General features: G+C 36.8%; 1 protein-coding gene across 3 annotated transcripts in view; it reads left to right on the forward strand.

The window, feature by feature from the left end:
• STIM2 (stromal interaction molecule 2) overlaps positions 1–17838 on the forward strand; it is a 63686-nt gene extending 45848 nt beyond the window's left edge. Inside the window, exons 3-13 of one of the 3 annotated variants that reach the window (XM_063401743.1) lie at positions 179–293; positions 7154–7265; positions 7920–8035; positions 9220–9397; positions 10303–10480; positions 11024–11191; positions 11388–11488; positions 11725–11963; positions 15534–15735; positions 16009–16157; positions 16543–16725. In XM_063401743.1, the coding sequence (XP_063257813.1) occupies positions 179–293; positions 7154–7265; positions 7920–8035; positions 9220–9397; positions 10303–10480; positions 11024–11191; positions 11388–11488; positions 11725–11963; positions 15534–15735; positions 16009–16157; positions 16543–16580 (1596 nt within the window). In that variant the 3' untranslated portion in view covers positions 16581–16725. Of the gene's footprint in view, positions 1–178; positions 294–7153; positions 7266–7919; positions 8036–9219; positions 9398–10302; positions 10481–11023; positions 11192–11387; positions 11489–11724; positions 11964–15533; positions 15736–16008; positions 16158–16542 lie in introns of all 3 variants that reach the window. The other 2 variants (XM_063401742.1, XM_063401744.1) reach the window with 2 other exon arrangements.
• The last annotated feature ends 6268 nt before the right edge of the window (positions 17839–24106 follow it).

The raw sequence follows: 24106 nt of genomic DNA on the forward strand, positions 1-24106 counted from the left end.
AAAAACAAATCTTGTAAGAGTGTTTAACTTAATTGAGTCTTTGATGTAGAAAACGCAGATCAATTCTCTGCTGCTTGCATGGAGAAGAGATAGGAAAGACTCTACCTGATTTCTGTGTAGTTTATCTTCAGAAATTGTCATTTAGACATTTAAGATGATGTTTTCCCCTTTTCTTCAGTTTCTAAGGGAAGACATGCAATACAAGGATGCCTCAAATAAACATAGTCACCTGCACAGAGAAGACAAGCATATTACCATTGAGGATTTGTGGAAACGCTGGAAAACGTCTGAAGGTAGGTAAAGAAGCATAGTTGAAAATGATAGTGACTATTGATAACGTTATAATTGAATAATTTTCCCACCAAGTATAGAGTAGTGAATGAAGAACCTCTTGAAGCATCTTCATGAATCTGTTTTTACACTGTTATTTATAGGCACACATTAACCTGATAAGAACTCATTTAGTCCAGCTAGAGGTAATTTCCTCTTCATGTGTTTTGTGTATTGTGAGTAAACTAAGATAGCGTACATGAGGTTCTAATTTATCAAGGTGTCTGGTGCAAGTGCTGAATTCCAGATTAGCATGTTTTTTATTTAATAAACCCTAAGGGCTTCTCTCAAGGTATTTTAAAATATTTTTTATATAGTATTAAGTGGAAAATTCAATGAACTTTCACTTTGATTTAAGTTTTTGAGCTACAAAGATCTAGAATTCTTAGTCCAAAGCATTTTTGAAAATTTTCTTAAACTTGGGATACAGTAAAATGTACTGGCAACCTGACACCACCAGTCCTCTCTCACTTTGATTTAAATAAGTAAGTTGAGCCAACTATTTCAAGTATCAAAGGACAGTATTTAATCAGCAGTACAGTGTTCATTGAAAAATATGTCCCAGGAGATAGTGATTAAAAAAGACATCTGGAATGTTAGAATTGTTAGGAGAAAAATACCTGGCTTCCTCACCCCCTTCCCCACCCCACCTCTCATTCCGAAGGTGTTGTGCTGTCCTGTTCTGGCCAGGACAGGATGAACTACTCCTGGCAGTAGTCAGGAGTGGGCATGGCTAAGGCCTGGGTGTTATCCTGTACCACCTCACACCATTGCTGGGAGCCCGGGAATGAGAGTCTCTCTCTCTTCTGTGGAGAAGAGATTCATTCTGGTCGAGAAACATGGGGAATGGACCGATCTGGTATTTGTTTATTGTCAGGGGCTTTCCATGTCAGCAGTTTATTTTTCTTATACCTTTTCTTATTGTAGTGTTGCTATTATTGTTCATTTTCTTATCTTATTGCTGTTTCCAGTAAATTTTTCCTATCTCAACCTGTGATCTTTGCCCTTTGTGCCTCCAGTTGGAGGGGGATGGGAAACCACACACACATTTGTAGAAGGACTACTAAATTTGAGAATACCATTCCTAAACCACCACATGTGCTAATGGTGAGCATAGGGAGATATCTAAAACTTGGTATGAGTCAAACAACTGAAAGTAAGAACAGGAGGGGAATGACACCAGGAACTGGTGGCATTGGTTCATTCTGCTAATGCAGGAAGTCACTTAAGTGCACTCTGAGTAATGCATGAAATGTTTACTATGTAGTCAATATCTGTTTTAACCAGTAACTTTTGGCCTCATCTCTTCTATTGGCTGAAGATCCTGTTTCTTGAACATATTGCAACTAAATTATCAGAAAAAATTACCTCCTTAAAACTGTTGATCTAAGTCATGAGTAACTCTTCAAAAATTTAGGCTATAGTGACTCTGGAAGTACAGTTTGTCTGTTGTGTGTAGCTTTATTCCAGTTTTCTTGAATGTAGTATGTAAGGTGAGCAAGACTCAAAAGACTTGGAGAGGAATGTCTCGTCTCATTGTGTCTGCTTATAGTGGCTTTATTTGTGCATCCTGCTGAGAATTAAAATTGCACCTCAGGGAGATCTTTAGAATGAGACTCCCAAGCAGTGTTAACAGTGGTCTGCTGACTGTTAGAAAGCATGAAGTCCCTCAGAAAATGAACTACTTCAGTTTGATTTTAGATAACATGGAAAATGTTGTCATTCCTTTCTATATGTTTTGGGAATTTTTGATTTGTTTCTTACGTGCCACTTGTTTATAGCAATTTGACAACATTAAACAAGAGGATGGAAGGTAGTCTAAATGACAGTATCAGTAATCTGAGACTTTTAAACAATCTGTTGAGGTATCTGTGTGAGAATTACAAACTCTACTGTTCTTGACATTATATACAGAAACATCTTCTTGATCTACTGCTGCATAGTTATACTGCGTAGAATTTCCCAATTCTTTGCCATAAAGCTTGCTTTATGTGAATGTTTGTCTTAAATATTTGTCAAATAGCTTAAAGGTGTTCTTTGTTTAACATATTGGTGGTGCAAGACAGATAAGATTTGAGGGAAGAAAGCAAAAAAATGCCATTGCTGTTTGGTGTCTGCTTTTAGGTTTAAGGAAAATAGAGGTTGCATTTAAACAAATGATTGAGAAGGATTTTATACACTGAATGTAACACTGAGGATTGACTGCATTCAAAGCTCTAAAAATTGCCTAATGAAAGAGGGGGCTTCACAATATTGCTGTTTAATATTTCTGGCACTGGGCAGGTTTTTGGTCTCTGCCTGGTGTAGAATCCTTGAGGCATAGTCTAGGCTGGTGCAAATCAAAGGAAGTTCAAGGCTGTTAAGAGGTTTTACCTACATGGAAGGAGTCGTATCATAGCTTGAATCAGCATCTAGCCTATTGTTGCTGAGTTGCCACTCAGTTTAAATGACCCCTTTGGTACAAAACAGGACTATAATTTAATTTAGTTTAGTTAGAATGTGCTTTTTGTGATCTTGGAATTTTTTAAATGTCATTATCTAATTCTACAGAGTGCTGTATTTAGAGGAGTGACTGTGAATTATCATAGCTGTTTAAAACGTAGCAGATGCTGCTCTCTTAAAGTCTTCTGACTTCTGTTACTGTGTGTTAGTGTTCTCTAAATGTAAGTGCCAGTATATGCTGCTTGTATGGTATTCTATGAGTGTCTCCTCTTCTAACTAAGCAGTATTTATACATGTACTACAAAGTCTTTCATCTATTCAAAAGAAACAAACCTGGTAGCTATGGTTAGATTAATATCAAAGGAGCATCTTCAATATTTTTTCTGCAAGTAGTTTGGAGTGTGGAAAAGGGGACAGGTGAACATTTGGTTTGATGTCTGAATACCAATCTTTGTGCAATTATCTTTGGAAGTTCTCTCACTCAGTGGCAGCTGCCTTCTCTTTTTGCCCCTGTAATGGGCTGTGGTCATGTGAATTTGCTGTCTGAAGAGCAGGGCATAGGTATTCAGTCTCAGTAGCAAGCGGGCTGTAAAATCAGTCCAGGGCCTTCAGCTGGGTAATTGTCTGACCTGTCTCAGTGAGTAGTGTTGGATGCTGCATGCTTAGTGATGTAGCATCGTTCCTTGGGACTTGATTTTGTAGCAAAGTAAAAACTTTTGAGGTAAAACCTGGAGTTCATAAATGCTTGGCTGTTGTCAGACTAATTTGAATCCTATCAAAACCTAGTTATTACAAACAGCCTTTAAAAAAATGTACCTTACTTTTTTACCATTATGGCATATTTGAGCTTTAACATATAGTATCTCCTATAGACTGCCCTGTAATACAAAGGAACCTTCTCCTTGCCTTGTATGTGTACCTTTTTCCCCCCCTTAATTCTCTTTCCCTCTTTGGAGGTGAACTAAAATCTGGTACATTATTTATTAGGGTTAAAAGATCCAAAAATGGCTCTATATTTGCATGTGTGATCACCTGTTGTATTCTGATGTACTACAACACAGGTGTTCTTGCAGCAACTGGGACTAAACTGCATACCACAAACAGGTTGTGGTTGCCTTGCTTTCTAATCATTTGCTGTCTCAGGTTTTAAATATCTGGAGGTTGGAAATGCATGCAAGCAGGGCCTGGCCAAGGATGTAACATAATGCTGCATACTGCTGATGTTACTGCTGAAGGTCCTAAAAACTAAGTTTTGAATCCTTTTATGTGATGTGATAAATTTAACACAAAAAACTGGTAAATAGCTTGATCATCTAATGAATGTGGGATAACAATGAGAAACTTTATTACAGTGCCAGTTTAAGGCTATTTTCGCTGTCTTCACCTTCAGGTATGTTGGTAGAACAGTTGAAAAGAAGTAGAAAAAAGTCCCCAAAACGCAAACTTGTTGCCTGAAGTAAAGCAGCTGATGGAGGTCTAGCAACTGAGTGCTGCTCTGGGGTGTGAATGTTGTGCTTTCTATACCTGCCTGCCCAAAGCATGTAGCTGAAATTCTCTCTCTGAAGTATCTCTTTGTGAAAAGAGGTGTGAGAGAGAAGGATGTTATAATTACTCTGTAATGCTTTATGCATTTAACTTACAGTAATTGTGACTTGCTACTCTGTTGTCTGAAGTACTGCTTTCTGTTTTGGTGATTAAACTAAGGAAAAATTACAAGCTCAGCTAATTAGTGGGAGTTGGCACATTCTAATTGGCAGTGCTGATCAAGATGAATTTCAGCTGGCCCGCTTGCCCTTCAGTACACCTGGTATGTCACACTTGCCTTGTGTCATGTTTCAGTGGACTGTAAGTGCTTCTGGAGAAGGGCCTGTTTGCTTTCAATACTTCCTTCTGTTGTAGAAAAACATGTATGTATGTCATGAAGGTTTATTGGAGATCAGTCAAGTAATACTCCTTACCAACATATGGCATATGGGAGATATAAACAAAAAGAAACAGTCCGAATCTTTTCACTGACTGATAGAGTAGGAAAGGAAGAACACTGTAGTTTAGAGTCTGAATCCACCTGGAAAACCTGGGGGCACTGGACTATGCGTGAAGAATTAGTTTATATAATAAATCTAAATTTCTTGCAAAATATGTAAGTGAGAAGAGATTCAGATCTTGACGTCCCAGAAGAGATGACAGTATATATTCATAGCTTAATAGTTGAGTGGTCAGTTAAAGGGACACAACATAAATAAAGAAGTAATTGATATTTTTTAATAAATGAATAACAGTATGAGACTACAGAAAATACAGGTTACAGGTTTCAGTTCTAGTTTAGTAGACTGTGGTCGCTTCTTTTTGCAGTTGCTGTACTAATGGAGGTATCTGATGCAGTGATAGATAACAATAAAGTGCATTTTCCAGAAAATAGCTGATTTGTTTGGGAAAATTTCCTTGATAGTCTATAAAGAAAACATCACATTAGTCTAAGCAGTGCAACAGATATCATTTGCTCTATATTAAACCACTTAAATGTGTACCTCATTTCTTTCAGAATAATATGCTTAATATTACTACTAGATTGTAGAAACCTATAAATTTATGTAAAATATGGCAGAATGTCTACAAAAATCTTTCAAAAGTAGAAGTGAAAATTCTCAATGGTATTTTTAACCCTTCCCCTCAACTTATAAACTCTGTGAATTGTGTGGCCTCTGAAATGGAATGTTCTGTACTGTCAGTGATAGTCTGTGGTGTGTAGTGGCTGCTTTAGGTGTTTTTTTCCCTCATATCACAATAAAACAATGCTTTTACTTTGGATCAGTCTATGAACATATTTCTAGAATGCAGTTAAGGTGATATTTTCCTGGATGATTTTACCACTCTGTTGAGACTTGTAATGAGCAGTCAAATGACTCTTAATGATTTGTTAATCTGATTGCTTATTATTCACAAAATAGTCAAGAATCTTTGCAATGGGAAAACTACCTGTTTATAAATGGAGCCCAGACATTTTGCATAAAATCTTAGAGTAATATGAAAAAACTGAGTCTATTTCAAATCAATACCTGACTGTAGCTCAGAAGGAGAGAAAGAAATGGGAAGGTTGTGTAGCCATTCAAATGGATAGATAACAAGAGGTTTGTACTGTGAGTTTGTTTCTTGAAGCTGTGAGTCTGTGAAATGTGTTCTCTCTCCGCCTATCTGGAATGATAATAATCTAAAATGTTTAAGCTTATTTTGCAGCTGTACTGGTGTAGACAAGAGACCTAGAAGTCCTCATTTCAGTTAGTGTGAACTGAAATATGAATTTGAACTCACAAAAATTTCCATTGCCTGCAGCTTTACCTGTCAAGCTTTCAGCAGTGCTTTCTAAAGGATTATTGTCAAAAGTCACCACTGAGCATGTGTCCCAGTGATAATCTCTGCCCAGCACTGGCACATGCAAGTAGTTCTAGATAGAGAAATGTTCAAAAAAACCCCCATATTTTCATGTGAATACGTGTCTGTCCAGAAAGAGGCTGTCCCTGTTTATTTCATATGCAGACAGACTTTTGCAGACTCATAAATGGAGCAAACGATTTCCCTTCAATTTTGTTAGTGTGAAGCTGTAAACTGTAGCAGCTGGTCTGTAAGGGATAGAAATGTGATTTTTTTTTTTTTTTTTTTAATCTGTGGGTAGTATTTTTAGCATATCTATAGCTATGAATGTTTATGTAGAGTGTTGCTATTATTAAGGAAAATTGTTAATTCTCTACATATTTCAAGTAATTTTTCTGAGACTATTTTTGCGTGTAATTCCACTCTTCTTGGGCAGGTTTGAGAGAGATTTAATAATTTTCCTGTTCAACTTCTTCTGTCTTTTGGTGTTTTCTTTTGGTCTCCTCTCTCCTTCTCTTGTTAGTTCCCATTTTGTGGTTAGTAGGCATAAGCCTCTAAGAAAATTCTTTTAAAACAAGTTTTTGAGGCATCATCCTGGGAAAGATCTTGGTATATTGCTTGAAATGTTTACAGCACCAGCTGATGTGTGTTTAGTTCTGCATACGTAGCAAGGACAAAGAAGTTGAGGCTGGAACCAGTTTAAGTAGATAAAAGTCACAAGATGCTGTCCTGATTTAAACTAAAGCAAAAGACTAAATTTTCTGTGAAAGTTTTAATAAAGAAGTACTTCTGTTGGTTCCATGCTTGTTTGTTTATAGTTTGCCTAAGCTTTCACAGGGGAGCATGTAACGAAGAAGGCAAAATGCTAGAAATGCCTTGGTAATGCTATTTTTTCTGGAATTATATTTGGCTAAACTCTTTTCGTTATTGTAATCTGCTTTTTTTTCTACTGCTTATCTTCTAAGCTGTTGATTTTTACTAAAAACCTAAGGTAATTGAATTTTTCTTTTAGTTCATAACTGGACTCAAGAGGACACTCTTCAGTGGCTCTCAGATTTTGTTGAATTGCCCCAATATGAAAAGAATTTTAGAGACAGCAATGTCAATGGAACAACACTTCCCAGGTGAATATATCTTCTGGAGTAGTTTCAAATAATTCCCCATAGGTTGCTGCATTAGTCTATATCGTAGGAACAACTGTGTGAACCTAAAGTCTAACAAGATACAGTCAAATGCAAGAAAAGAGAAGTGTCCTTGCAGTTTTGAAGAGGTGCTGCATTTTTTTTTCTGCCAGAATATTTCAAAATACAGCTTTCATAAAAGCTTTATTTCTTTCTGTGGAAGCTCTTATCAAAGGTCACATAATTCTGTGTGGTAGCAAACTTCCTTTTGAACATCTTCCAATCTATTGTATGGGTATATACAGCAACATAACTATAAAATATCTTTCCTGGAGCATAAATATCACACCTGAGTATTGTGTTTATTTAGGAACTGGTGTCACAAGTCTGTAAATATACCTTCAAATCTGCTAAATGGATTTATTTAATGATTTTTTTTTCAGAAAGAAAAGAATAGTTATATGATTTTATTTTCTTCTTTTGCCACATGCTGATATACATTTATATAGCATTACTGTTGTATTGTATTTCTCCCTCTTAACTGTATAGCTGTAATCTATATAACTGTGGGAAATGCTGTTGATGTCTTTTTTTTTGCATAGACTGATTTTGAATATAATTTATGGAGCAGGTAACGTTTTGTCTTGTCATTAACAGGATAGCAGTAAATGAACATGCTTTCATGATCTCTCACTTGAAAATAATTGACCGGAGCCATAGACAGAAGCTTCAGCTTAAAGCCTTGGATGTTGTTTTATTTGGACCTCTCACCCGTTAGTAACTCTTTGGAGTTTTTTTCTTGTCTCTTGATTGTAAGAATTCAACAGAGCATATTTTCCATGACACTTGATACTGTAGATAGGACAGCTTATCTATTTTGTGGGTGTGCTGATTGATTGCTTGGCATGTGTTGTGGAACTCTGCAATGAATTAAAAGAGCTTATTTAGGTGCTTTGGGCAGAACAAAGGTTCATTTCTGTGTGTCAGATCACATAGAAATTTTAGTATAACCTCACTTGACAGACAGATGTTGGCTTTTGTGTCACAAGAATTGTCCTCTAAATATTTTTGACTGTTTAAATTACATTTCTAGCTAAGCTAATTTACATTTATAGCTATTTGTAATTACATAATAGCTACAGCTATTACATTCACTTCTCAGTCAGTGCAGTTAAATTTAATGCAGGAGTTCCACATCTGACCCATTTTACCTTATGCAGCCACGTCCATACCATGTCACCAGTGCTCTGCATGCTTGCTTGGACACAGTTACAGCTCTGCTCTGGTACTGTGCATGTCAGGTGTTCCTGAACTAGTCAGGCCAGACCTGAGCTGGAGATTTTCAGAGGAAAAAAAAAAACCACTTTGTGTTAGACCTTTAATGCTCACAGAAACTCTCTTTACACAGGTGCAAGTGACTGTAAAAGTTGTACTAACAAAGATATGTTGTGTGAATCTTGGATATGGTAATTTGACAATCCAACCTTTACTTTTAAAAAGTGCTACTGTTACCATTTTAAAATATACTTTATTTTTTTTTGAGTGCATTTTTGACTCAGCATAGGGTATTCAAGAGGCTGCAGACTTGGGAGAACTTGCTCAAATCTAATTACCCCTCCTGCTGGCCTGATCAAGTGCAATTGTGGAACTCTATTTTAACTCTAAATACGGATACAGAGTATGTACTTGTAAAGGGGTTTAGTAAGCTTTTTTCAGTCTAATGAATGTTCTAATATAGATTAAGTAAATTATATTAGAACACAGCTGCTTATATTGTGTGGAAAATGCAGTGGAATACATTTGAAAGGTAGTTGTCGGAGGTGATTTGAGGTAAATGAGCTAGAATTCTGTTTAGCATCAGGTTCTGTCACCTTTTAGGCCGGGGAGAGGGGGGGAAGGCCTTAATCTCTTGTCTGTGTCAATGAATTAGTTAACTATGATGTTGTTCTCTGCACAGGTCCCCCTCACAACTGGATGAAGGATTTTATATTAACAGTTTCTATAGTTATTGGTTTTGGAGGCTGCTGGTTTGCATATACACAGAACAGAACCTCAAGAGAACATATCACAAAAATGATGAAGGACTTAGAAAGTCTCCAAACAGCAGAGCAAAGTCTTCTTGACTTGCAGGAAAGGTATAAAACCTAAAAGAAAAAAAAAGTTGTCCTTTTGTTTTGAGGTTAAACACAAATGCAGATCCTTTACAGTCTTAAGTTTTTTTGCATTAACTGCCTTTGGATTTTGTTCATCTTCCCTTTGCATGGAAATTGTGATTTCAGTGGTGCTGATTTCTTGGGTAGACATTGCTCCTGGATATTTTAGCAGGCAATACAAACTTGTGGATGAAGGTAGAGAATAGAAGCTCAGTCCTTTTTCCTACAGATTTGCAAATATGTATTGTTATTTTCATATAATTACGCTTTGCTTTAAATAGATACATGGGAATGAGAATATTTTTTCTCTTTTTAATTTTCTAAGATTGCAACATACCTGAACTGATTAGTTCCTGTTGTGTATAATAGCAATGTGAAAGTTGATAGTCTGTGTTGCACCTGTAACACATTTGTCTACAGGGACTTATATTTTGATACTACACTTTTAATGATGATTCACTTAAAGTTTGGGTATTTTGCGTGGCGTGGATATCACATTTTGTGATGTAAATGCTGCTGATTCATGAAGCTTGCAGAGTCTTTATTATCACAGAGTGGTTGAGGTTGGAAGAGACTTCTGGAGTTCATCTTGTCCAGCCCCTCCTGCTCAGGCAGGATCATCTAGAACAGGTTGCCCAGGACCATGTGTAGGTGTCTTCTGAATATGTCCAAGGATGGAGACTCTACCACCTCACTGGGCAACCTGTGCCAGTGTTGAGACACTCTCATGGTGAAAGTGTTTCCTGATGTTCAGATGGAACCTCATGTGCTTTGGTTTGTGCCCATTGCCTCTTGCCCTGTTGCTGGATGCATTTTGTTATCGTGAGGACTGCAACTTTTAACAAATGTGCTGTGTATTTTCTCATATTTTTTGTTCAATTGTGAAGGCTTGAGAAGGCACAAGAAGAGAATAGAAACGTTGCTGTTGAAAAGCAAAATCTTGAGCGCAAAATGATGGATGAGATCAATGATGCAAAACGTGAAGCTCATCGCCTAAGGGAATTAAGAGAGGGAGCTGAATGTGAGCTCAGCAGGCTCAAATATGCAGAGGAAGAGTTGGTACAGGTATCTGCCAGCTGTTTATAAATCTAGTGTTGACTTTAAATCGGTCCTAGTTTTATTAGATCCTCAGTAGTGCTTAAAGCAGTATTCCCCAAATGCTAGATTTGAAGGGAAAAATTCTGAAAGCACTTAATGATTGTCTGTCAATCATGTCATTATCTAGTAAAATAATCCTGAAACTATTAATAGATGTAAACTTTGTATGTTAGCTTATCATAATATTTTGGGATTCACTGAACTAAAAAAATATACAAAAGCTTTTTTTAAATCTTCTTATTAGAAGAGAGTACTAAAAAATGTACTAAAAAATTATCATCTTACAAAAATATTTAAACTTCAAATTAGGAGCTATATATCATTGGAAAAATATGGAAGGTCCTATGCTACATTTCAGAGATGCCAGATCTGCGTCCCTGACAACAGTTGGCACACACCAAAACTCTGTCAAGCTTTGGTATGGTCCTGTGGAGTATAAAGGTGCTTATAATTCACCCATTAGTTTGAATGATACTTTTGGTGACACTTTTATTTCTTTTTGATTGCTAGGTTCGTATGGCTTTAAAAAAGGCTGAGAAGGAGTTTGAGTTGAGAAGTAATTGGTCTGTTCCTGAAGCTTTGCAGAAGTGGCTTCAGTTAACACATGAAGTTGAAGTACAGTATTACAATATCAAAAGACAGCATGCAGAAATGCAATTAGCAATTGCTAAAGATGAGGTAATAAATTATTCTTCAGCTACTTAAAGATTTTTCTGATCTGTTGCTAGAGATATGAAATAGTAAACACAAAGCAGATAAGCATTTGTGCTTTTTTCTTCGCTGAATTGTTTGCTACCTGTCAATATTGCTAGTGTTCTATCATCTGTTAAATATGCTATTAGTTTTATGCATTTCACTTTACTTTACTTTTTAGGCAGAAAAGATAAAAAAGAAGAGAAGCACTGTATTTGGAACATTACATGTTGCACACAGCTCCTCCCTGGATGAAGTGGACCATAAAATTCTTGAAGCAAAGTAAGAGGGACCAGGACAGAATGCATATTCTTCCATGCTTATTTGCTCCCAGAACAATGGCATTTTTGAAAGTTATGGAATTGAGTGTCTTAGTGGTTTTACACTTTAGAAAAGCAATTTAAAAAATACTAAAATGTGAATATTTCAACAGCTATAATGGTATGCTGGAATGAATGTGCTGCTTTCCTTTACCAGTAAGAACAAAGTATATAATTTTAATATGTGTCTTTCTTCAGGAAAGCACTCTCTGAGCTGACGACGTGTTTGCGAGAGCGTCTTTATCGATGGCAACAGATCGAGAAGATTTGCGGGTTTCAAATCGCACACAATTCTGGGCTACCAAGCTTGACCTCCTCCCTCTACTCTGATCACAGCTGGGTAGTTATGCCTCGAGTTTCCATTCCTCCCTATCCAATTGCAGGGGGAGTTGATGACTTAGATGAAGACACTCCTCCAATAGTTTCACAGTTTCATGGTAAGTGATGAGCTCAATAAAAAGAAAGAGGAAAAGCTGTGGGGACATGGGATTTTCAAGTCAGGTGGGAGAAGAGTACTGAAATCAAACAGGATTAGGTCAAAATCAAAGGGACCAAAATTCTTTGTAGCATTTCAGATACTAGATCTAGTGGGACTTACGTAAATGGAAAATTGGGTTTTGCAATAAAGATAACATGAAGAAAAAGCCTTTATTTTGTTTCAGTGGGAGAGTAGGACAAATTCAGCTAAGGTTTTGAAAGTGCTTGTCAGTCTTGGATTCCTACTTAGACAAAAGTTTGTAATGAATAATGCTGTCTTTATTAGCTCATTTATTCTTTCAGATGGAAGGGACGAAGTTAGTCCAGGGTTCCTTGAGCTATGAGGAAGATCACATCCTTTGGGAGGCCCCATGCTACATAGCCTTGTGCACATTCTTTAGTGGTTGGAGCAAAATCCTGTTGTTGTTCAAGGGAAGCTTTCAGGCAGAATGTTTGTGTTTGGATACAGTGGGTTGTTTGGGTGTCTGTCAGAGAGGCCGAGTTCTGGAGGGAGAGAAATCCAGCTTTGATTAAACTATGGTCAGAAGATATCTGGGGATTCAGACCACCCTTGTATCATGAGTCACTGTGTCAGAACAAGAGGCGGTTTCGTGGAGCTTGTGATTAACTGGACTCCAGAGGCAAATTGAAAATATGAGCTCCCATGCAGCTATTCTAACAAGCTGTTTTAAACTGAAGAAGAAGTAGGAAGGAAAACTATCATGTGGGTACATTTTTCTTCCAGGGCTGGGATTCTCAGAAGAAATTCAGACTGTATTTTAAAATAGCATAAGGTTGCCACTTTGCTGGCTTCACTTAGTGTGCCTTGGGCACTTGTTTTTCTTCTAAATGTACCAACCTTTTTTCTGCAGACCACATTGAAAAGTTCATTAATCCTCTTGCAACACTACTTACTGCAAGTTCTGATCGCTTTTAAGGAATGCTGTTTCTCTAGTTGTCTTCAGTGCAAATACTTTGATTTAAACTCTAGCAAAAAATTTATTGGAGACCCAAAAAACATGCATGCCTGCAGTTAAGCTTCTATATAGAGAAGCCTGGAGTCTGACTTCAGAATGAAGAGCTCCCTTTATTGTCTTGATTTTCTAGATGGTCTGCAATGCCAGCACTTGGATATGTGTAATGGACTTCAGACTTGTGGGGTTTTTTTCACTGTTCTCATTTAACTCTTGCTTAGAAGTGAAGCCAGAGAAGAGCGTGCAGTTGATTCAAAGGAACTACAGTTAGTAAAGGACAACTGTTTGTGAGAGTATACTTAGCTGAAACTTTATGTATGCTTTTGTAATTATGATTAATTTTTTTTTTGCTAAAGATCAGTTCATTTGCAAGTATTTCTTTCTCAGTGATGAAAGTAATCTGAATCTTAGTAACACTGCAAAAACTTTGTTTTTTCCTTTTTTTTTCCTTCCTGAATTTTGAGAAGACACAAGAACCTGGTGTTGTCCAAGTTACCAGATGAAGGAAGTAGCTAGTCCTTAGTTTACTAGCTTTTGAAATTTCTGTTTGGTAAAGAAAACATGGAAACACTTAGGAGTGGGGAAGAAGAGGAAAAGATGCTAAATGATCTGTTGTTGAAACTAGCATTGAGGAGTCAAATTATTGTAGGTTAGTTCAGTAACTGCTGAATTATTCCCATCCTTGAGGCAAAAATAACAAATGCACACAAGGAAGGACAGAACCAAAAATGGTTTGTCTTGGTCATGAGGCTTCATGCATTGTGTAGGAGGTCACTTAAGAAAGGGGCTATTTCAGTCACTGGATCGAAAGTGGACTGGGCTGTTGCCTTGCCCCAGCATCCTATGGACTCATAAGATTTACAAAATTTGAGGTCTGTTGGACAGGCTTCTTTGTGCCAGAGTAATTGTGTTGGTAGGCTAATATGGTGTCAAGTAATAGCACTGTTTGGTCAGTCTCAAGCTGAAGAACAAAAATGGATTGAGAAATCGTGTCTGACACTGGAAAAAAGTCCTTACAGCAGGAAGGTGATAGTGAAACTTCTACTTTTCCATTGACTGATTAGGATTCAGCTTGTTCCTTGATTTAGTGAGTTTCTTTTGCACTGGAAAATTCTACATGTTAAATTGTCATAGCTGAATTCTTCATATTCATGTGTACATACACCTGCAAAGAATCAAAATGCTTGTTACTTCTCCCAAATTCACTGATGGTGCAATCTTTTTTTTTAATACCAGCAAGTAGGATGGCATCTGATTGACCTGGACCTGTAGCACAAATTTCCTAAAAAGATTCTTATTCTCTTATCTCAGTTCACATTTCATCTTTGAGGATTTTTTTTTGTAATTACACAAGATGGTTTTTGAGCTCCCAACATGCTTTTAAGGTCAATAGGGAATTCCTCAAAAGTGAAATTAGAAGTTTGAGTTACATGACAACTCTCTTGTTGAGACTCGCAAACCTTTCTTTCCTGCTCAGGAGTAAAAATAAACCTACATCCTGGCAAAGGTGCAGTTACTTACTGTTTAGTGAAAGTTGTGATTTCCTGTAAAAGAGATTGGACAACTTGTCCTTTTCTCAGATTCCAGGACAGGGAACTGTAACTTACATGATGATAAACTGGCATTGCAGAAAATAGAATGTATTTTGTTTTGTTTGTTAAACAATTTTGAACACCAGTAAGGGTCTGGTATATCTTACATAAGCCAGATGTATTATGTGCCGTGGATCCCCATGCATCATGGGACAGTTTGAGGAGAGGTATGAAACATCTTGAGACTTGTAACAGCTAGCTTGGAAACAGGTTTGTAGATTTATTTCTGTACAAGTATTGCTGCCTAATAATCTTTTGAAGGAGGAATTGGATTAGGAACATTGGAGTTTATCACTTCCAGTTGGGTACTTTGTTGATGAAGCCTTGTGTGGCTGTCTCCACCCATTCTTAGTATTTTTGCTTCCAGAAATTCATAGTTAGTCTGGCAAGAGACAATGTTATCTAAAAGGAAGTTCTTGATCTTAAAAAGAGTTTGAATTACATATTTTCTGTCATGTTACATAAATGAAATTGGTCTTCTCTATCTAACCTACTTCTCAACTAGTGTAGTGTATATCAATTGGCTGTTTGGTTAGTCATACTGACATTGCAAAACTTTTACGTTTTCTTCTAACCTCCAAATCACCACACAATTAAAATACAGGACATTGTGTAACATGCTAATTTCAGCACTGCTATCTTTAGTTTATGAAGGGTTGGGAGTTTCAGTAGAATCTTTCTTTTTGTTCTCAAGAGAGCATATTGAGCCAGAGTTTTGGTGCTCTTGGTCAGGGTAGTATTTGCAGACACAAAATCTCTGCAGTTGCATCTTGATTAGCTGCGTCATCTAACTGTAGAATGTTCGAGGTGTGCCAGTCTTTCTTCCTCTGAAACTGTCAAGCAATGTCAAAGTTGTTTAAAGTCACTGTCACTGAAGCAGATACCTGCTACTTAGTCTTCAGAGTAGATGCTGTTAACATCAATGTCACTTGGAGGGTTTTGGTTTGCTTTTTCTCTGCCTCAGGGTCCATTGTAAAACCTCCCAGCACACTGGCAAGAAGCAGTAGCTTGTGTAGATCAAGACGCAGTGTTGTGCCATCATCTCCACAGTCTCAGCACGCTTTGCACTCCCCTGACCCTGACATCCTTTCTGTGTCGAGCTGCCCAGCTCTCTATCGAACTGAAGAGGAGGAGGAAGCCATTTACTTCTCTGCTGATAAACAATGGTACGGAGATTAGCAAACAGCACTTGGAACTCTTGATAGGAGTATTGAGACTAACAGTTTAGAATTAGAGGTTAAACCAAGCAAAAAGTTAAAGTAATCTATAGGATAATATAAATTTATGTGGTCTACGTGGAGCAGAGAGTTCTTGTCTGGTGTGTGTATGTAAATAGCTAGCATGTCATATACAGTTAAGTAATGTTACAATCCAGGGTGCACTGAACTAACCCTGATTCTCCATTACAATATGTTACTGGCTTTTACATCTGAAACTAGGATCAAAAGCAATATCAGCTACTGGGCGAAGAGGAGATGGATGGTAACACAATTCTTACAGCATGTTGAGCGTGTACCTACTCTTGTTACATGGCCTCATAGGAAAAGGTTAAATTCCTTTTGGAAGGAGCAAATGAGCTTGTTGAAAGGTAGGGACACTTGTCCTGAAGAAACTTTTTGTGTATGATAGGCTTAAATCTCCTTCTTTCATTTCATAACTTTTCTGACTTCACGTGCCAGAAAGATTTTGTTCTTTGAAGTGAGATACAAATGACTGATTCTGGGCAGATGCTGCTGCCCTCAAAAGCAAGATTGCGCAAACTAATTCCCTTCAGTTTAGATAATAAAATTATGTAATGCAAGTTGTAACTTAAACTGTTTAACTTAATATTTTTTTTGTTTAATTAACTACTAAGGAAAAGTGTGGGTGGTGCTTTTAGACTAATGTTATTGATTCTAAATTAATTTCCTTTTTAACTGTATGAAGGAAGCTGTAGTTTCATTATACTTTCTCCTCTCTCTGCTCTGACTCAGGGAAGTACAGGAAACAGGTTCGGAATGTGACTCCTTAAATTCATCCATTGGAAGAAAACAGTCTCCTCCAGCGAGTCTTGAGATGTACCAGACAATTTCTCCTCAGAAAGTATCGCCAGAGGAATTCTCACTTGAGGAATCATCTACGGGAGACTCCTCTTCTCTAACTGCAGATATTTCTAGGGGCTCTCCTGACTGTGTAGGCATGGCAGAAACTAAGAGCATGATCTTTAGTCCTGCAAGCAAAGTTTATAATGGAATCCTGGAGAAGTCTTGCAGCATGAACCAGCTTTCAACGGGGATCCCCGTCCCAAAGCCTCGTCACACCTCATGTTCTTCGACCGGCAGTGATAGTAAACCCAGCCATGAAGCTGCTTCCGTCCCTCGGATAAGCAGCATCCCACAGGACCTCTACCAGAATGGGGAAAAAAATAAAAAGCCATCAAAAATAAAAAACCTCTTTAAGAAGAAGTGTAAGTGAGGTGGGCAGAAGAAAACCTAGAGTAACATTATAAGAACTCTATTTTTTAAATCTTTAGGAATGTAATTCCATTTGAGCATTCCAGACTGGATGCCCCAATGGAATACTCTGTAGGTCTCCTCTATTTAATGACTGTACTGTCAACGGTTGTGCCAGCTGTCAATGAGAAATCATTAAAAAGTTCAGACAGTTTACATTAATTTCTGCCTATTTATTTCTTTGTTTTTTTAGTTTGTCTTTTTCAGCTTTTTTTTTTTTATTTGATTTGTTGGGCTTTTTTAAGTTTATTCATAAACCATTTTTAAGCCACTTTGGACTCCAAAGCTTTAATGGACTAGTAAGCCTTCCTGGGCTTGCCAAAGTTTCTTGTTTACTGGAGCATCTTCCTGTCTTTCCATAGAAATAGGACATTTATCTACCGGACTTCAACAAAAATAAAAGAAGTAGAAGTAAATGAATTGCACTACTGTTTTACAGACTGGAACAGTCTCTGCAAGTGAAACTGAAAGACTTGTGTTTGACTGAGAAGATGAATCTTTTCACTTTTAGATCTTTTGGGGTTTTTAAGTAGAATTTAGCATTTCTAACTGACTTGATTTCTGGAAATGGAAATGTCATGCTTTTATTATGGGATGTTTTGTTAATGCATTTATTATTAGAATGGTTCCAGTCCTGCTGTAAAGATCATTTTTTTCCCAGGACTTTCACTGTGATTTTAATTCACTGCAGGCTGTATGACAACTAAAAAAAAAAAAAAAAAAAAAAAAAAAAAAAAAAAAAAAAAAAAAAAAAAAAAAAAAAGGAAAAAAAATAAATTACCAAGAGAACAGGCTCTTGATTCCTTATGCAAGATGGTTGTGAAACTTGACTGAAGATTGAAAAAAATCACCCTCTCAGAATCAGGAGGGGGAATAGTAGCTTTTGTTTACAGGTTGACAGAAAATGGACGTTTGGGTTGTAAAAGTTTGTACAGTGGTAAAGATAATAAATTGGAAACTATTGTGCTTGAAAATGTTCCGATTTTAGCTGATGCTTGTTTCAGACATGTTTCAGAGGTCCTGTTAATTGGAAGCTGTTGTAGGCTACATTGCTTATGCTTACTGCTGTGTATAAGTTATTATATTTTTTGAATTAGCTATTATTGTCTTAATGTCCTCCTTTTGTAAAATTTCATACACTTTATTTTTGTATAGTTTGAAGATTTATCTGTTCAGAGATGTCTGAAGTAAATGGTATAATTTTATAATGCATACTGTTATACTAACTCATAATTTCATATAAAGATAGAGATAAAGGTGAGATGGCATGCTTCAGATAAAAGCAATTTTTGTGAAGCTTTTTTAGGGAGAGGTGAAATTACTGTGACGTAACAAGGAAGCCTTCTTAGGGTAGCAGTAGCTAGTTGTTCAAAAACATCTTTTTATTTTTTTTAAATGGAGACAAGAAATGTTTGGCTTAAGCAACAGTGCCTTTTATTCAGTTTGAAAATATTAATACTGAGCAGGAATTTCTTCTGAGGTACATTCCAAAGAAATATCTCCTGCTCTAGTCAACAGAAGCAATTTATCCAGTGTTGACTAAAGTCTCAGATCTTCCATAGGGGTATTCTAGTTGCCTCAGTAGCAGGTGCCACTGCCAGGGACTTGTTAGGAGGGGCTCACTTCTTGCCAATATGTTTGTGATGTACTGTATGAAAGAATTATTTCACAGACTGCCTACATTTTTTCTAGTAAGGGGTCTTCAAAACCTGTAGCCAGTTGAAATCAAGTGATATGTGTCTTTTCTATAATTTTCTATTGAGATTCCCTTGTACATACCCAATGTGTTAGTTCTCTCCTCAAGAAGTGGTGGTGATTTTAACAGATTTACTGTGGTTAGTGACATGGTTGAAAGAGATAGTTTATAAAATGGGGTGGAGATCTTGCATGTGCAAGTATTTTAAATGTCCTGGTACACTGGTTAATTCCTTAAGAGAACAAAAATAATCCAGAGTTTTGTTGTCTAACAGACACTGATTGTAGACCATCTATGCAGAAAAGCATGGGACAAATCTGATAAAGTTTGGAGAAGAAAAAATTGGTGGAATAGAAAATAATGAGAACATAGTATTGTTCCATTATTCTCTGAATCATCAGATTGAACAGCTGTAGCTCAAAAGAAAAATTAATCACAAGGTAACAATGATCTCTTTGAACAAAGATTATATTCTCTGTATATGGCAGACAACAAAAAGCAGCGATGAGAAAAGACTTGTGCTGAAGAACCACCTCAGTGCTGAGCCTTCAAGAGCTGTAGTTGAAAGCCTGATGAAGTACTTGAACATCTACAAAGGGAACAATTACTTTTGTGCAAGTAGGGAGCTTACTGTGCTTCCCAAACAACAGTAGGAGAAGACTACTATTGGAAAAATCTTGATGCACTTGAGAAGGCTATAGCAATAATTGAGTTTAAAATAAGATCTGGGGCTGGATAGTAGATCTTGGTGTGAGGTTTGAGTAACTCTGTCTCTGTCATTACCAGGGAAGATGAAGTGGCATTTTGGTACTGGAGAGTAAACATTTACACATGGAGAAAAAGCTGGTACTGAGTAGTGGAAGGGCAGCACTTAATTCTGATATCAAAACTGGGCAAACTCAAATACTGGGAAGCCAAAGTAGGCAAATTCAGTTTTCTGTAATAAGTATAACTAAAAGTGAAATAGAGGAGATACTGAATTCTTCATTGGCTGAGTATTAAAGTGTTAAATATATTTTTAAAAAACAATTTAACTATTTTCTGGAAAAAATACTTCATGATGGTGTACAAACAAATCAGATGAGATTATCATAGTGATAGATTTTCGCTTCAAAATGGCAAACCTTTGGAGCACAGACTACTCTCAACACTCAGTGTATAAGCAGCTGTCTGGTAACTTTATAGCTGCTTCTTATTAAGTGTTAGAGAACAAAAAGCTTAAATTAATACAATCAGAAGTGGTGAATATTATATGTTGGAGCACAAACTAATTTTAAGTTAATTGAGTTTATTCTTTATTATTTTAATAGCCACTTGCATTTCTTGCCATTTAAATTTGTCCACAATGTAAGTGGCTTCCATTGCTCCTTCTGCAGGAATTCCCATCTTGAAATGGTTTGAGTCATTGTGCCGAGGGATGTTGAGAGCACTGGCTCTGAGGTGGATCTTCACTGGCACTCATCAAATCCAGTCTTAGCACTGAAGTGCCTGGCATACATCCACATCTAGGACTGTGCCTCTAAAGGTTCCCTGTTCCAGCCCCATTTGCTAGCAGTGTAACCTGAACTTGCTGGCAGTCAGGGAGTCCAGCCAGCATTCCAGCCATCAGGATTCGTAGGACATACCAGTCACTCGGGACTGTCAGCTAGTGTCGTTAGAGATTGGTTTGTGGGGTTTTTGTTTTGTTTGTTTGTTTTGGGTGGTTTTTTCGCTTTTATGGCTAAAATCCATGTTCTATTTTTAATTCTCTGGTATTTCAGATGATGAGGCTCTTTGCTATTTAAATATTTTGTTAGAGTACTTTGTCAGGACAGCAGCTCCTTTGTAGAAATTGTTTAAAAGACTTCTCCCTGTTTAAGGTTGCTGTTTAAATCACTTGTAAAATGAAGAGGTGTCAAATGTATGGTCCTATATAAAGAAGAAAAAAATCCCAAATCTTCCCAAACTAAACAAACCCAAGCCTTTCCACAATTCTTACTAAAGCTATATGACACTTGATTAGCATAAAAGTTTTAGCAAAGCCATTTTGGTTCTCATGGGGAACGCTTGTTACCATCTTATAGTGCACGTGGAGATTAAAAGCAGTTGATTGTGTTTGAGATTTTTGAGTTTTCATTTTGGTTGGTTCCCCTCCATCCCTCTTCCCCACAGCTTAGTGATGGAACTTAAAATTCTTCATTGATAGTTCCAGCCATGTGTCAACTTTTCTTCCCCCACTGGTACCTAGGTAGCAGATGACCCTCTACTTCCTGAAGGGCAATTTGCTGAAAGAGGAAAAATTCTCAATCATAGTCTGAGTAGTAATGTTGTAGTAATAATGTAGTTCCTTGTTCAGAAGCCTAGAAGATGATGAAGCCAAGAATAATTGATTTCAGTTTTCTTATGATATTTACGGGATGCCACCTGTAGTTAGGCAGTAATTTACAACTGATTGAAAGCCTAAAAAGATAAAGTTAATTAGAAATTTAAGCTTTCAAGATTTTGCCCTTTTGCTTCCCAAAATACGAAAACTTGGCATGTGTGGAGGAAAATAGGCTGATTAGTATTTCTTGTATCACCTGCTTTTAGAGTTTCAGGATCGTTTCATTCCATTTCCTCGATACATTGCTGGAGAGGGATTGCTACCTTACTTTCATAAGTATACAATGAATTTTTTTCCATTTAATTACAAGCATATTTACAAGCAGTGGAGAATAAATAAAGTTTTTTTAAAGCCAAATAGAGGAATTACTAATTCTTGGACCTCTTCTCTATTTGTTTATCTCCTTGTGCAATATGTTAAGTAGGATGAACACACTTTTCTAATATGTTCCAGTTGCTCTTGCTATAATAGGGGTGTGTTACTATCTCATGTTTGAATCACTGCTCCAAATTGCTTGTAGGCATTTTAATCTTGGATGTTGCATCTTCAGTGATTCATGCTGAAGCCTCCTATGCCTGGTTGAGTATAAGTGCTGCTAACATTTTCTGCTAGTGACACAGATGTTGGGATAATTAATAACCAAAAATTGCCTGCAGAGTTTGGCTGCCTGACAGTATGTACATGTTTAGCTGACCATTCTTTGAGGCCTCAGTAGCAGTTCAAATATGTCATACAGGTGTTCCACAGATAGTTTTTGCTTCTAGCCCAGTACAGGTGGTGTTTTTTTGACCCTCTGCTTAGTCCCTGTTACATACAGAATGCACCAATTCATATAAATGGTAACAGTATAAAACTTTATTATTCCTGGGTGCTCTTACATCTGACATTGATGCAATGTCAGATGGCAGTACTTATCAATCCACTTCAGGCATTCAGAAATGAAGTAGATTTGTGTTATCTTTTGTTTTTCTTTACAACTTTAAGTCTCAAGTTTACCAAATTGTGCATGTGTGTTCTGTGTATTTAATGCTTCACTGAAATGAAAGTGGGAAGGTTGATTTCTGCTTAGATGTTAAGGATTACACATTTGAGGAAGGTAAAAAGAAATGCCTCTTGTTTGTTGGAGAGGATGAAAAATGTTCAGTGGTATTTAATCTCTTTTGAAGGAACACTCAAAATTTAGATTACTGGAGATAAGAGGTACATTCAGTCTCAAGGTTTTCAGATCAGTAACTTTTTATCCCACAAAAACCCCCACTTTCTTCTTTAGGTGTACTCTTCAGGGCATTACCTTCTCATTTCTAATTTCTATTTTTCACCCAGCATTAAATTTAGTAGTTACAGTACTAATCAGGATGATTGCCAGACCTCAGAGCAGTTTGAGATAACTTTAGTAGCACGTCTTAAGGTCAGTTTTGGTTTAATATGTGCTAAAGACATTTGAATCAATAGTTTGTCCTTCACATTCCTTTTATTTTAATTCAACTCAGTTCTTTGTGATCCCTGTGCTGTTAAAAAATAAACAGGTACTGGTAGTTGTTTATAGTTTGGAGCACTACAGGTTTTTTTCATTTGGGAATTACTAATAGATAAATGGCAAATAGTTGCCTTTTAAAGACTTTGTCACATTTGGATATTGTGAAAACACTGCTGTACTTCAGCGACTGAGATAGAGCATTGGCTCGTGTGATTTGTGTATGAGTGATAAAGTTATCCTTTAATTATCCTTTGATTGTTTATTTGTGTCTTAATGCTGCACAATTATTTTCAGACTTAAATTCATTTGAAGTTAAGGTCAGTATGTCCAACCCTACAAAAGTCAGTCATCAGTTGTCAGCCATCACTCCATTCTTACAGAAATTATGACAATCTTGGATATTTGTATTAGCTGGTTAGCGTGGTGGCTGGTAGAATGGATTCTGGTAAGTCTTCAGGTGGAAGGCAGAGAACTTCTGAACTGGTTAACCTGTGTTCTTTATCAGCTTTCAAATCCATCTCCCAGTAAGATGGAGTCTCCCCAGGGGAATGTGGATGTGCTTACTGCTTGGAACTTTGTAGTTAATTATATTTGGCTCTCTAATTCTAATAACTTGCATGTGTGCTATGCTTGCTTGCTTTTCAATAGCTGACAAAATCTATAGAAGATCTTGGGAGTCTGTCTTAAAAATTGCTGTGAAAAAAAAAAAGACTGGCAAGAGAATCTGTCAGGCTGTGAACTGAATAGAATGAACAAAGAGACCAGCTGTTGTCTAAAAGTATTGTTTAAATAATTCTTAATGAAATGAATTGAGTAGCACGTCTGTTTTCACATAGCTCTCCTCCAAGCAACAAATATAATTGGAATACCCTAGACTTCATCAAGGCTGTTTGGGAGATGTCTTGCCCTGTTTTTATTTTTAATTTAAATAACACTGAGTTGTAGTGAGTGTTCAGCATATTAATGCCTGACTTAAAAGATTAGCAGAATTTGAATGACTTGCATTGTTTTGTTTAATTACTGCTTTATAAAAATGTAGATACTTGCAAAAAGCCCGTTGAATTTGGATATGTTTTAATGACATAGCAAGAAGAGGACCAAGACAAGTAAATATGTGCAAAATTTTTATCTTAAGATGCTTCACTCTTCTGGGAAGAGATGTTCTCCATGCAGATTCTGCTCTTCCTCTGTTTGCTCTTGGCTTCTGTTTGTTTTCATTACTTGAACTAAAATAAGAAACAAAGCCCTCAGACTGACTAGTTTCTGTCTCTAATATATACACTGTACTTGCTTTTAACCTCACCTATTGCATGTTGTTAATGCTGTACACAAATGCATTTGGAGTATTTCTTTGGTGTTGTACAGCATGATGCATTTCATTCCCTTTTCTAGTTTATCTCTCATTAGCTATATATTGCTTTACAACTGGAAAAAACCCTGAATTTTTGGGAATTTAGTCTGTTTGCATATAAAAATCCTATTTTTTTTCCCTTTTCTGTGAGTCTTATGA

This window comes from Prinia subflava, chromosome 7, assembly GCF_021018805.1.
Source record: "Prinia subflava isolate CZ2003 ecotype Zambia chromosome 7, Cam_Psub_1.2, whole genome shotgun sequence".
Taxonomy (NCBI): domain Eukaryota; kingdom Metazoa; phylum Chordata; class Aves; order Passeriformes; family Cisticolidae; genus Prinia; species Prinia subflava.